Source organism: Dermacentor silvarum, chromosome 7 (assembly GCF_013339745.2).
Source record: "Dermacentor silvarum isolate Dsil-2018 chromosome 7, BIME_Dsil_1.4, whole genome shotgun sequence".
NCBI lineage: Eukaryota > Metazoa > Arthropoda > Arachnida > Ixodida > Ixodidae > Dermacentor > Dermacentor silvarum.
This window is the reverse complement of record NC_051160.1, coordinates 682,914-696,318: the sequence shown is the minus strand read 5'-3', so window position 1 is coordinate 696,318 and position 13,405 is coordinate 682,914. Positions and strand designations below refer to the sequence as shown.

Here is a 13,405-nt window from a genome sequence, read left to right as displayed (position 1 = left end):
ATTGTAGAAGGCAACATTTCTATGCTGCTGACCCAAGGTATTTGTGTAGCGCGAAGCCTTGTGGAACTTCGTGATAGTCAGACAGCGGTCCTCGTTACCAACTTCACTTTTGAGCATCGGCACATTTTTCGTGGCACTGCCGTCGCCTACGCGGAACCATCCACGGAGATCGTCGAGTGTTTTGTTTCTGAAGTGGACACAGACGGCGGTTCGCTCAGAGACATCGATGTAAACTCTGAGCTTATAGACGACCAAAAGAACGCACTGCAGGAACTCTTGAACGAATTCCGCGCGTGCTTCGCTCGGTCTACTAAGGTGGGCCAAACGCCAATCACGAAGCAACGAATAACGACATCCGACGACGCACGCCCCATCAAACAACAGCCTTATCGTGTCTCGCCGAAAGAACGTGAGGCAATGCAAGCCCAAGTCAAGGAGATGTTAGATGATGGTGTCATTCAGCCTTCGCACAGTCCGTGGTCTTCCCCGGTCGTTCTGGTCAGGAAAAAAGACTGAACGCTTCGTTTCTGTGTTGATTATCGACGCCTGAACGATGTTACCAAGTAGGACTTGTACCCACTACCACGTATCGATGACTCTTTAGACAGGTTGCTGCGAGCTAAGTATTTTATTGCGATAGCAATTATATGGACACTTCAACCGGATTTCTGCTGTCGGCGTCGCCGTCGCCGTCGCCGTCGTCGTCGCCGTGAGGTTCCGTATAGATAAAATCTTCGTCGCGCGCCGTATGCCCCAGAGGCAGCGTGCGGGGACGCGCGCTATCAGGGAGAGCGAACGCACTCAATCTCCCACGCGCAAGCAAGGAAGCGGAAAGCCAGCGCCGGAGGGAGCAGGGGGGGGGGGGCACTTCTCTGCCAACAACCGCGCTCGTCGCTCGTCCGCACAGTCTCTTATCTCTCCCACGCGCAAGCAAGGAAGCGGGAAGCCAGCGCCGGAAGGAGCGGGGGGGGAGGGCGCACTTTTACGCTGCCAACAACCGCGCTCGTCGTTCGTTCGACCGCACCGTCTCTTATCTCCACACGGCTCTGACCTTTATACGCATTCGCCACTCAGTTTCCGTTGAAGCGATAGACAGCACGTACCTTCGCCCGCTGCTACGGCGTATATATCCGCTCGCTGCCAGCGTTTTGACGGTCGTTGTCTGCAGTCATGCAGTGTGATCTATTTATGTTTGTTTGTGCGCGCTCACATCACGCTTGTTCAATCAGTTAGTAATAGTCGGGCCACATTTTCCAACGCACGCTACACATGCAATGCTGCCCGGGTCGGCAGTGCAGCTCTACAGGTGTGTCCCTTCGCACGCGCTGCCCACGGGAAGCGCTTCTCATCAACACCACCGTTTCACACGCGCCTTCTCGTGGTCATCGAGTCTCTCTTCATGTCGGTCTACTTGCGCCGCAGCACACCTGCTTACTTAATCAGCTCATGTTTACTACAATTCATATTGCTACCAAAGCCGCTCACCTTACTTCGTATGACATTGCTGTGTTGCTATCGCATTCATCGCTTCGCCCTTAGGGCGAAACTGTGACCCGTCAGCTTGCCCGAGTGCACATAAAGAAACAACAGAGCATCGATGCGCACCGTTACAATCTCCGCCATCGGCAAGTCGAGTTCCAACCTGGTGATCAAGTCTTGGTCTGGACTCCCGTGCGCCGAAAAGGACTATCTGAGAAGCTTTTGAGTCGCTACTTCGGACCTTACAGAGTGTTGCAGCGAATTAGTGACGTGAATTACGAAGTCCTTCCTGACGGAAGCCAGCCTCCCCGACGTCGACAACCGCAATCTGAGATTGTGCACGTTGTGCGGTTGAAACCATACTATAGCACCTAATAGCCGACGTTTTCAGCAGCTTAGGCTAATTTTATTGCGATAGCAATTATATGGACACTTGAACCGGATTTCTGCCGTCGGCGTCGTCGTCGCCGTCGTCGTCGCCGTCGCCGTCGCCGTCGCCGTGAGGTTCCCTATAGATAAAATCTTCGCCGCGCGCCGTATGCCCGAGAGGAAGCGTGCGGAGACGCGCGCTATCACGGAGAGCGAACGCACTCAATCTCCCACGCGCAAGCAAGGAAGCAGGTAGCCAGCGCCGGAGAGAGCAAGGAGGGGGGGGGGGGGCGAACTTCTCTGCCAACAACCGCGCTCGTCGCTCGCTCGCACCCTCTCTTATCTCCACACGGCTCTGACCTTTAAGTGCATTCGCCGCTCAGTTTCCGTTGAAGCGATAGACCGCACGTACCTTCGCCCGCTGCGGCGTATGCTTGCTGCCAGCGTTTTGACAGTCGTTGTCTGCTGTCATTCAGTGTGATCTCTTCGTGTTTGTGCGCGCTCACACCACGCTTGTTCATTCAGTTCGTAATAGTCGGGCCACATTTTCCAACGCACGCTACACACGCAATGCTGCCGGGATCGGCAGTGCAGCGCTACAGGTGTGTCCCTTCGCACGCGCTGCCCACGGGAAGCGCTTCTCATCAACACCACCGTTTCACACGCGCCTTGTCGTGGTCATCGAGTCTCTCTTCATGTCGGTCTACTTACGCCGCAGCACACCTGCTTACTTAATCAGCTCATGTTTACTACAATTCATATTGCTACCAAAGCCGCTCACCTTACTTCGTATGACATTGCTGTGTTGCTATCGCATTCATTGCTTCGCCCTTAGGGCGAAACTGGGCTTTTTTCTTGTTTCTCGTCCCTGAGTGCTTTGTGACTACATCGCACACCACAGTGATTGTGACTACAGCCTGAGTGTTCGTCCTAGGCCATCTCGGCGCTCTCACGTCAAGCCTATGTACGTTTGCCTTCTTTTTTTTTTTTTGAAGAGGGGGTAATGTCACATGGTGTGGCACAGCGAGGGGACTGAGAAAAGAAGAGAACGAGGTTCGTCTCGGCATCGCGCGTCGACGCTTACGCTTGCCTGGATTCTTATTCAGCGTGTTTTCTATAGCAGAGTATACGCGACAATATTACTAGTCAAAATATAGTAGCCAGTGTTTAAACTACACATGCATTCAAGGCTGAGCCGCAGCATGAGAACACGGATGAGCAGACACAGATGGTGGTCACTTGAGTTGGCATTCTGTCTATCTTTACCAACAAGCCCAGCTGTAGAGTGAGCAAATAATGTTATGGCGACTGTGCTGTGGTCTAGTGGCATAGTCTCGATCTCGTATAGAGGAGGTACTAGGTTAAAAACTGCCATGAATCTCACAATCAACCCTTATTCCTCGTTTTCCCACAGCTGCAGTCAGATGTGCTGTATATTGGTGGGTGTCGGGAATCACGAGATCCAGAGAGGCTGCCACTGGAAGTCCCTTGAGTTAGGTGATACCTCAAATTTCTCCAAATATTTCACTATATAAAAAACCTTTATAGAATGAGAAACTTCTCTAGAACCAAGTTGTTACACACAAAAGAACACTGTCACTAAATAGTGACCAGTTTCATTTGTTTTGCAAGTCACAGGTTGTGTGCATTTGACATTGCTGACCAACTCATATCTACTCTCCGATACAATAACCACAGTCATTGTAGTATTATTGCGATAGCAAATATATGGACACTTCAACCGGATTTCTGCCGTCGCCGTCGCCGTCGCCGTGAGGTTCCGTATAGATAAAATCTTCACCGCGCGCCGTATGCCCGCGCGGAAGTGTGCGGGGACGCGCGCTATCACGGAGAGCGAACGCACTCAATCTCCCACGCGCAAGCAACGAAGCGGGAAGCCAGCGCCGGAGGAAGCGGGGGGGGGGGGGGGGGGGGCACTTCTACTGTGCCAACAACCGCGCTCGTCGCTCGACCGCACGGTCTCTTATCTCTCCCACGCGCAAGCAAGGAAGCGGGAAGCCAGCGCCGGAGGGAGCGGGGTGGGGGGGGGGGGGGGCGCATTTCTCCTCTGCCTAAAACCGCGCTCGTCGCTCGCCGCACCTTCTCTTATCTCCACGCGGCTCTGACCTTTATGCACTGTGCATTCGCCGCTCAGTTTCTGTTGAAGCGATAGACCGCATATGGGCTTGCTGCCAGCGTTTTGACAGTCGTTGTCTGCAGTCATTCAGTGTGATCTATTCATGTTTGTTTGTGCGCGCTCACACCACGCTTGTTCATTCAGTTAGTATTAGTCGGGCCACATTTTCCAACGCACGCTACACATGTAATGCTGCCCGGATCGGCAGTGCAGCGCTACAGGTGTGTCCCTTCGCACGCGCGCTGCCCACGCGAAGCGCTTCTCATCAACACCACCGTTTCACACGCGCCTTCTCGTGGTCATCGAGTCTCTCTTCATGTCGGTCTACTTACGCCGCAGCACACCTGCTTATTTAATCAGCTCATGTTTACTACAATTCATATTGCTACCAAAGCCGCTCACCTTACTTTGTATGACATTGCTGTGTTGCTATCGCATTCATTGCTTCGCCCTTAGGGCGAAACTGTGACATTTTTTTATATTAAATAAAAATACATATAAGATTGATCTGGTCAGAAAGAATTGCCATTTTGGGAGGGGGTAGGTTGGAGGACAATTTGTCATTCCTTTTTTCTTTTCTGTGATCGAGCTGATCAACTTCACTACAATGGTAAACGTACTGCAGTTCCCTGCATTCACATGCATTTTCAGAGAAAACTATTGTGTGGAGCCATGTTTGTGGTAATGCAACGCAAAATATATGCTGTGTCGCCCGACTCTTTAGTAATATTGTTAAATTCGAGTTGTGACCAATCTTGCTGCTCTTTATCTGGTTCCTGGTGAGTTCATGGAAGTTCAGGTCGCGTGAAGATACTAGATGAGGTTTCTTTGTGAAGTTCTCTTTAAAACTCTAGCAGCTGGCATCATAAAGTAACTTGAAACATTTGAACATATAAAGGTAGGGCACATTAACAGCTGCTGAATTAACCTAACTTGGCTGTATTATGTGAATAGCATGTGGTTGCTTTTTTGGGAATGTCATTCTGTAAAATAAAACTGCATTTGTTTCAAATAAATTGCTGAATCTACTGCTTGTGTGTTTTCCTGTGCTCTCTGTTCTGATTGTGTGTTTGAAAGTGCAGTGAGTGACTGCAGACAAAAATGCACAAGGCTTCGGTTTATCATGCCAGGAAGCATTGTGGCTTGATAAAGTAGCCTTAACCCCTTCCATGCACACACACTTTCTTGTGCATAAGCAAATTAAAAGAAAAAAGACCTACCTTTTCTCACTCACCTACCTTTTCTTTCAGTATTAAAAACAGAGTGAAGCTGCACAAATGCAATTCACTGTAATTATTATTGCTAAAGCCTCTTGAGTGTGCAAAGTATGTGCATGCAGTGCTGGCTATGCCTTGGAAGAGCCCTGCAACAGCTTTCATCACACTGCTTGCTACAGCATTGCTGTATTTTTCAACCTCATAGCAAAACTACAGTTCATGTCTAGAACTTCAGTAGCACAATCAACAGCTATTTCTGCATGTTTGACTCACTCCTGGCCAGGGACTTTTCGTCCTGTAGGCAAAACAGATGGCCGCGTCCGGCGGCATTTTAGAAACTGCACAGCATATCTTGAAAGCCCCTTGTTCACCAGCAGGTTTTACCAGCGAGAGTGGAGAGGGGCACAATAATTGGACTTTGCATGGTGCGGCAAAATACCTTGAAAAGCTGCTGCTTCTGGCGCCCATTTACAATGCCATGCTTGTAGACCTCAACATGGAGCAACCCCATTTTACTTTATTATTTAGATACTGTAAGCCCAGACGGGCTATTACAGGGTGGGATGTGCATATACAATAGAGTAAACTCTGTCATCGATAAAAATACACATCACAAGAAAAAGAATACTATAATAATACAACTTATAAAAAAATAAAACTCTAAATTCCGTTTAAAAAAGTCGAGCCATCAACACCATTGAAAACTTGAGGAACAAGGTTATTCCACATAGCTATAGTGTGAACAAGAAATGAATATTTGTACACATCAACTCGTGAGTTATAGAAAAAAAAAACATTCTTCCAGGTGCGAGCAGGTGAGTCGAGTTAAATTTACCGTTCAACTGATAACGGAACTTTATAGGCAGGCTATTTTTCTCCAGACATTTAGCACTTGCAGTCCTGCCCTTGTTAGCAGGGCTGTTGCAGATTGCGTTCATCGATAAGAAGAGTAAATAAATCTTGCTGCCAATTTCTGAACACGTTCCAAGTTTATTGATTTGGTATTGCTGATGAGAATTACAAATTACACTGGCATAGTCTAAGCCTGGGCATAAGTGGTGCTTTTACTAAAATTTACTTCTGAATTATTCTACCAACGTGGTGTGGCTATCTATGATCGCCGTATAAAACTGGGACAAACATTGCATGTCTAAAAAGTACAAAAGCTGGCATAACTGTAATGAGTGACCTGCATTCATCTGAAATGTGTAATATTGCAAGAATGGGCCAAGCTCATTTAAACATTGCAGAATTTAAGTAGTCCTGGCACAATCTTTTTCTTATGCAGTGTAGCTGCCAGTCAGTTAATTACACTATGAAACTTTATATTGCTTCTGTGCACAAGAAATATATGATCCTTAATGCGAACATTTAAAAATGTCAAAGGCAGTGTGGCTCCATGATTTCACGACATCATGGCATGGTAGATCACAAGCAAATGATGCACGCTCCAGTTTGTGAGTAAGCCATGCCGTCATTGTGCTATTGAATGCCAAGCATGTCAAGGCCTCTCTACACCACAACATTGGCCTTTCTTGGTGCACATTTGATGTGTGATGGGAGGAGCCACTTGGAAGGTGAGGGTGAAACTCCATGTTCCCTGAGAAGTGCCAGTAGAAAAGTTTGTAGAGCAGACTCATTTTGTGCTGAATGCAAAGAAATGTCTCAAAGCACACCCAGCTTTTCAACGGCATGGTGTGATCTTAAAAGCTGGCATGTGCAACCAGATTAATATAAAAAATTAAGCACAAAGCTCCTATGTCAGTGCTCCTTTATTTGGAAGCATGAGGGACACTTGTCTTTAAAGGTGTCATCTAAATCCTGTGTAAATAATAATTGATGAACATCAAATGGCCCTACATCTAGGGCAGTGGTTCTCAAATGGGGGTCTGCGAAACCTGCGCTAACAAAAAAAGGAACCAAGCTTTTTTTTTTTTTTTTTTTGTGGCCACTGCAAGTCTTGCGGCATTCTGGTTGGGGACTGCAGGAATGTTTCCCCTTCTACATAAGATGGCTGTAAAGCTTTTGTTGAAGTTTGATATCATATGCATGCGAGCATGCTTTTTCCAGGCTTGCATATTTGAAAAGCAAATACAGAAGCAGGTTGAATGTGGCTGCAGATATGTTACTCTGCTTAAGCGTGACTGCATCACGTATTGACAAGCTGTCCAGATTGAGCTGAAGTGGCACTTCTTTTTTATTGCGATAGCAATTATATGGACACTCAAAAGCAGATTTCTGCCGTCGCCGTCGCCGTCGCCGTGAGGTTCCGTATGACGTCAATGGAGATGAAATCGTGACCGCGCGCCGCCGAACGCTGTATGTGCGAGTGAAAGGGCGCGAGGGACGCGCTCTTTCACGGGGAGTGAACGCACGGCGGAGAACAAACGCGCGTTCCGCGCCGTGCTTGCTTAAGGGCTGCAGAAGTAGGCGTCTCTTTCCTCCTTTACAATCACCATATATGTGAAGCAAACGCGCCTTCTTCCGATGCGCGAGAGGCCGTGGGGGAGGGAAGGAAGGGGGAGGGAAGGGAGGCGACGTTTAGCTGCGGCACCAAGTGCCTATTTATATCAGAGGCTCCGGCAACAGTCACCAACGCCGCACGCATTTTGAGCGAACGCGGGCAAAACGCCGACGGCGTCGACAACAGTTCTGCGCGTTGCCGGTGCTGCTGCATGTCCAAGTTTATACAGCTGATAAAGCTAATATCATTACTCCGTATAGCTCTCTACAAATTTGCTATCGCAATTGATGCTTCACCTTTCAGGTGAAACTGCGACAACTTTTTTTTACCATGCTTTGCCAAGTAGCAATAAAAGGCACCTGTTTCACGCCTCATGTTGTGTTAGTTTATACCCCCCCTCTCCCGTCATTGCAAGTGGTCCCCATCACTTCCACCAATCCACAAGGTGTCCCCGACACATCCATGGCTGAGAACCATGGATCTAAGGCAATTATAGGGTCTTAAGACAACAGGAAGCCGCACGATTTTAGTTGTGCACTGTTCCTATATTAATTATATGGGGCAACAACAAAACAGTTGAGCCTAGTGAAGAATTCATTCAAGATTCTTGTGAATTTGACAGGCTTATTATTACTAGAGGATATTCATGCCTAAACCTCATCAGCATGGCATCACTGATTTCAAAGAATTTTTATTTTGTCATTCTGCCAGAATAAACGTTCTCAAAACCTGCTAGGCTGCACTTTAATTTAAAACCAGCACTTTATTTATTTTTACAAATAATATTTATTATCTGTCGCCAAAACACCATAGGTCGCTATCACTTGACATGGACGTCTACGACGGCAGACCACTGCCGATGTATGGCAACGAGTGGAACAGCAAACAAGTGCAACAAGCCAGGATCAGATATATTGCGATTTGCAACAGTGCGCGCATAACGAGCTGGAGGAGGAAGGCATATACCACAAGCAATTGCAGGACTTGACGCTCATTGTGGCAACTTAGAATAGTCAGGTCACCATCTGGAGCATTGCTGAGGTGGTATTGGACTTCTGTTGCTCCAGTCATCACAAAAGCTGCTGCTCAGTGTGGTAACCCAATGCACTGCGACAAGCATCTGGTGTATGCATTGAGACCCGTGGAAGTGTACTTGCTCGAGGCTGGTTCTAATATATTTGTCGGGGCGTGAGTTTGTTGCACATAAAGAGGAACGTCCGCCGAGCATGAGCAGCGGCCAAGGGCGCTGGCTCATTAAGTTCCTGCTATATGATGTATCAGTCAGACGTCCGATCCCCATCCTTTCACTACATTTCATTTCTGCATCTCACATGTATTTAGATAATAAAGTCGGAGTTAGCCCTGAGATAAAGTTTCCCCTTAAACATTAATTACTTGTAAATAAGAAATGTATGTGAACGTAAGTGGAAGAAAGTAGGTATAAGCGGACGTAGATCGATGAATGTGGACTTATGTGGACGTTGTAGTGCGCAGCCTCGCGGACGCTGCGCGCACTCGCCTTCCGTAGTTATCCGTGTCGGTGCATGCGCACCACTTCCATGCGAGAAAATAAGTACAATGTCTGCGCACCTCCGGATTGTATGGCCGGGATGTGCGGATGTGAGTAGAACGTGTTATGTACATCGTTTGTCTGATCTGTTCTGCTTCAGGTTACAGATGGCAAACAGCAAGATGTATCCACAACGCCCTCTCCTCGCCCCACATTATCACACGTGCCAACATCTCCCAGTCCATGCCTTACACCTAGGAGAGCTGGGCTGCAACACCCAAAGGCTTGCGCCAGACTCTGTGGCTCCTCCTGTGTGCTGTTATGATCGGCTTGGAACTGCACCTGTCAAATATGGGAATCAAGCTCGAGCGCCTTTCCCGTGACGAGATAATCCTCTTTCATCCCCGAGAGAGCGTCTGACCTCTATGGAGCAGACGAAAACGGCAAGCTACCAAGAAGGAGGACCCGAGGGAGAGGAGGTCGTCAACTTGACCGCCCGACAGAGGTCTGACACTTCCACAAGTTCCCCGAAGGAGTCATCGGCAGGTTATGATCTTCCTGGAATCTGTATCTCTCCAATGTGGGAAGCAAGCCCCAGCGCTTTTCCCGTGACGAGATAATCCCCTTCATTCCCGAGAGCGCGTCTCACCTCTACGGAGCAGACGAAAACGGCGAGCTACCAAGGAGGAGGACCCGAGGGAGAGGAGGTCGTCAACTTGACCACCGGAGAGAGGACTTCCCCGAAGTAAATATCGGCCACCACGAGGGGATTTAAGGCCGTCCTGGCCCCCGTGTTAATCAGAAACCGCTCGAGACTCGGATAGAGTCAAAACCATGTACCATTGAAGTGAATACAATCTTTTTTATTTTTCATCATCACGATGCCCGCCTTCATCGTCGTTTCCTGATTCCTGCGGTGACGACGCACCTCATCTGGTCGAGATTATATCAGCTGGTTGGCAGCAATGGGATACTCCACCCTTCGTCCTGGCTTCAGCAGAATGGTGAGCGCTTGACTTTCTTTGAGAATTTGCGAGGTTTTAGCTTGTGTGTTTTCTAAAACGGCGAATTAGTTTCTGTACGTGCAGGCTCCTGTTGAAAGCTTCCTCACGTCACAGCAGAGTAAGAAAGTCCTCGTTCGGGATTGACCATGGATTTGAGCAAACGGAGAAAGCCAGAGTTGTTATTACTTTGTGAAGAGCTGGGAATTTAGGTCGGGAAAAGTCAGAGAAAACCACAGCTTATTGAGGCGATTGAGAAGTGCGGGGCTCTTGAGGACGAAATTTCAGAAGCATGGGAAGAGATAGAGAAACGAGCTCAGAAAGCTGAGCAAAACGCTGCAGAGGAGAGGGAAAGGCAAAGAGCTGAGAAAGCTGAACAAAACGCTGCAGAGGAGAGGGAAAGGCAAAGAGCTGAGAAAGCTGAGCAAAACGCTGCAGAAGAAAGAGAACGAGAAAGGCAAAGAGCTGAGAAAGCTGAACAAAACGCTGCAGAAGAAAGAGAACGAGAAAGGCAGAGAGCTGATCAAAAGGAAGCTGCAGAAAGAAAGGAACGCGAGGAACAGAGAGCTCACGAACTAAGGCTAAAAGAACTAGACGTGCAGCGGGATCTGGCCAGGCAATCCGCAAATAACCTCTCAGTAGATGAAAGACGTTCAGGTGAAGCAGGAGTGAAGATAAGGGATCTCATGCCGTCGTACAAAGTGAACGATGACATGGGTTTGTTTCTCGTTACTTTTGAACGAACCTGCGAGAGAAACGGGTTGGCACTAGAGAGTTGGCCGCAACAGATTCTGACCGTTCTTCCTGACGAAGCAACCGAAATAATTGCAAGGCTAACGAAGGACGAGTCAGAGGACTATCAGAAAGTTAAAGCTGCGCTGCTGAGAAAATATCGGCTCTCAGCAGAGGCTTTGCGCCGCCGTTTTCGGGAGGCAGTTAGGACACCGGGCGAGTCTTTTCAAGATTTCAGTTATAAGCTGAAAGCCAATTTGATTGAGTGGCTAAAAGGGGAAGATGCGTTCGGTTGTCACAACAAGGTTGTGGAGCTAATCTGCAAGGAGCAGTTCTATGGGTCCTTGAGCGAAGAGATGCGCCTGTGGATTCAAGATAGGTCGGGCGAAAAGGACTTAGAACGCGATGCTGTACTAGCAGATGAATTCGCCGCACGTCGCGAAACCGAGAAAACACGCGTCAGGCCGTTGACGAAAATCAGGAAAGAGGAAAACAGGCGCCCCTTTCACAACGAGAAAGCTGGAAGTGGGACCAAAGATGGGCCGACCGATAATTTAGGTCATAATAACAGCGCAGCGAAAGATGAAAAGAAAACAACAAGAGCATTGGAGGCTACAAAACCGGTCGTCTGTTTCCGTTGCCAGGAGCCTGGACACCTTGCGATCGGCTGTCGGAAGCCTAGAATAGTTTTTTCTTTTGTGAATGGTCAACTTGGCGCTCTTTTAGCACCCTACCTTCGCGACCTAGTAGTGAATGGAATACCATGTAAGGTACTTAGGGATTCAGCTACGACAATGGACATTGTCCACCCCGCGTACGTGAAACCTGAGGATTTCACCGGGGAATGTGCATGGATCCGGCAGGTAGTTGAGGAAAATGGTGTCTGCTTGCCCATAGCCAACGTGAATATTGAGGGGCCGTTCGGACTATTGAGGACTGAAGCCGCAGTATCACAAAATCTGTCCGAACATTATCCCTACTTGTTTTCAAATCGCTCGGAGATGCTGTTGAAGAAGAAGGGTCTGAGTTTTGGCGACCATACGGTCCAAGCTCTCACGCGTTCCAAAGCTCGGGAGATCGCGGCCAAGATGAAACACGGCAGCGAAGCCAGAAATATGCCTCATCGCATAGACACTCAGGAAGCACAGCCCCTAGCTAGTGAAAGCAGTGAAAAGGGCGCTAGCGAGGAGGCATGCGGCTCAGTAGAAATATCGCCGCAAGGGCTAGCTGAGGAATTAGAGACTAATTTCGTACTGCCACATTCGGAAGGATTTTATTGCGATAGCAATTATATGGACACTCAAAAGCAGATTTCTGCCGTCGGCGTCGCCGTCGCCGTCGCCGTCGCCGTGAGGTTCCGTATGACGTCAATGGAGATGAAATCGTGACCGCGCGCCGCCGAACGCTGTATGTGCGAGTGAAAGGGCGCGAGGGACGCGCTCTTTCACGGGGAGTGAACGCACGGCGGAGAACAAACGCGCGTTCCGCGCCGTGCTTGCTTAAGGGCTGCAGAAGTAGGCGTCTCTTTCCTCCTTTACAATCACCATATATGTGGAGCAAACGCGCCTTCTTCCGATGCGCGAGAGGCCGTGGGGGAGGGAAGGGAGGCGACGTTTAGCTGCGGCACCAAGTGCCTATTTATATCAGAGGCTCCGGCAACAGTCACCAACGCCGCACGCATTTTGAGCGAACGCGGGCAAAACGCCGACGGCGTCGACAACAGTTCTGCGCGTTGCCGGTGCTGCTGCATGTCCAAGTTTATACAGCTGATAAAGCTAATATCATTACTCCGTATAGCTCTCTACAAATTTGCTATCGCAATTGATGCTTCACCTTTCAGGTGAAACTGCGACAACTTTTTTTAGACCTACTGAGAGTTGATAAAGAGGGACTCGCGGCAGAACAACAGAGTGATGTGTCCCTCGACAAACTGAAAGAACTAGAGAAAGAGGGGATAGCCAGAAGAAATATCACTTTTCGGCGTCGCGCTGGTCTTTTGTACCGACAGTACAAAGACACGAAGGGAGTACAGTATGATCAGCTCGTTGTTCCCTCAAGATACAGAGCTCCAATCCTCAACCTGTGCCATGGCAACGGCTGGGCGGGTCATTTAGGCATAAAGAAGACTAAAGACAGGTTACTGCGAGAATTTTATTGGCCGGGATGCTTCAAGGATGTAGAAAATTATGTCCAAACGTGCGAGGCTTGTCAGAAAGTGGGAAAGCCACACGAAAAGAGGAAAGCACCTATGAACTTAGTTCCCGTAATCACTGAACCCTTCAAACGCTTAGTGGTTGATATTGTGGGACCCCTTCCCGTGACGAGTTCAGTGTACAAATACCTTTTGACAATGATTTGCCCCGCAACGAAGTTTCCGGAGGCCGTTCCCCTAAAATAAATAAATTCAGTCGAGGTAGTTGAAGCCTTACTCTCGGTGTTCTCCCGATTAGGTTTCCCATCTAAATTACAGAGTGATCAGGGCAGCGTATTCACCAG

General features: G+C 48.6%; 2 protein-coding genes across 3 annotated transcripts in view; both read right to left on the bottom strand.

Annotated features, from left to right (window-relative positions):
• Positions 1-13,405, bottom strand: part of LOC119457436 (uncharacterized) — a 742,184-nt gene that overhangs the window by 196,148 nt on the left and 532,631 nt on the right. The gene's annotated exons all lie outside the window — the stretch shown is intronic.
• The window catches only part of LOC125946600 (homeobox protein ceh-62-like), a 55,067-nt gene continuing 47,183 nt past the window's right edge, over positions 5,522-13,405 (bottom strand). For both annotated transcript variants that reach the window (XM_049670085.1, XM_049670084.1), the window contains one exon: positions 5,522-6,802. In XM_049670085.1, the coding sequence (XP_049526042.1) occupies positions 6,704-6,802 (99 nt within the window). In that variant the 3' untranslated portion in view covers positions 5,522-6,703. The remainder of the gene's footprint in view (positions 6,803-13,405) is intronic.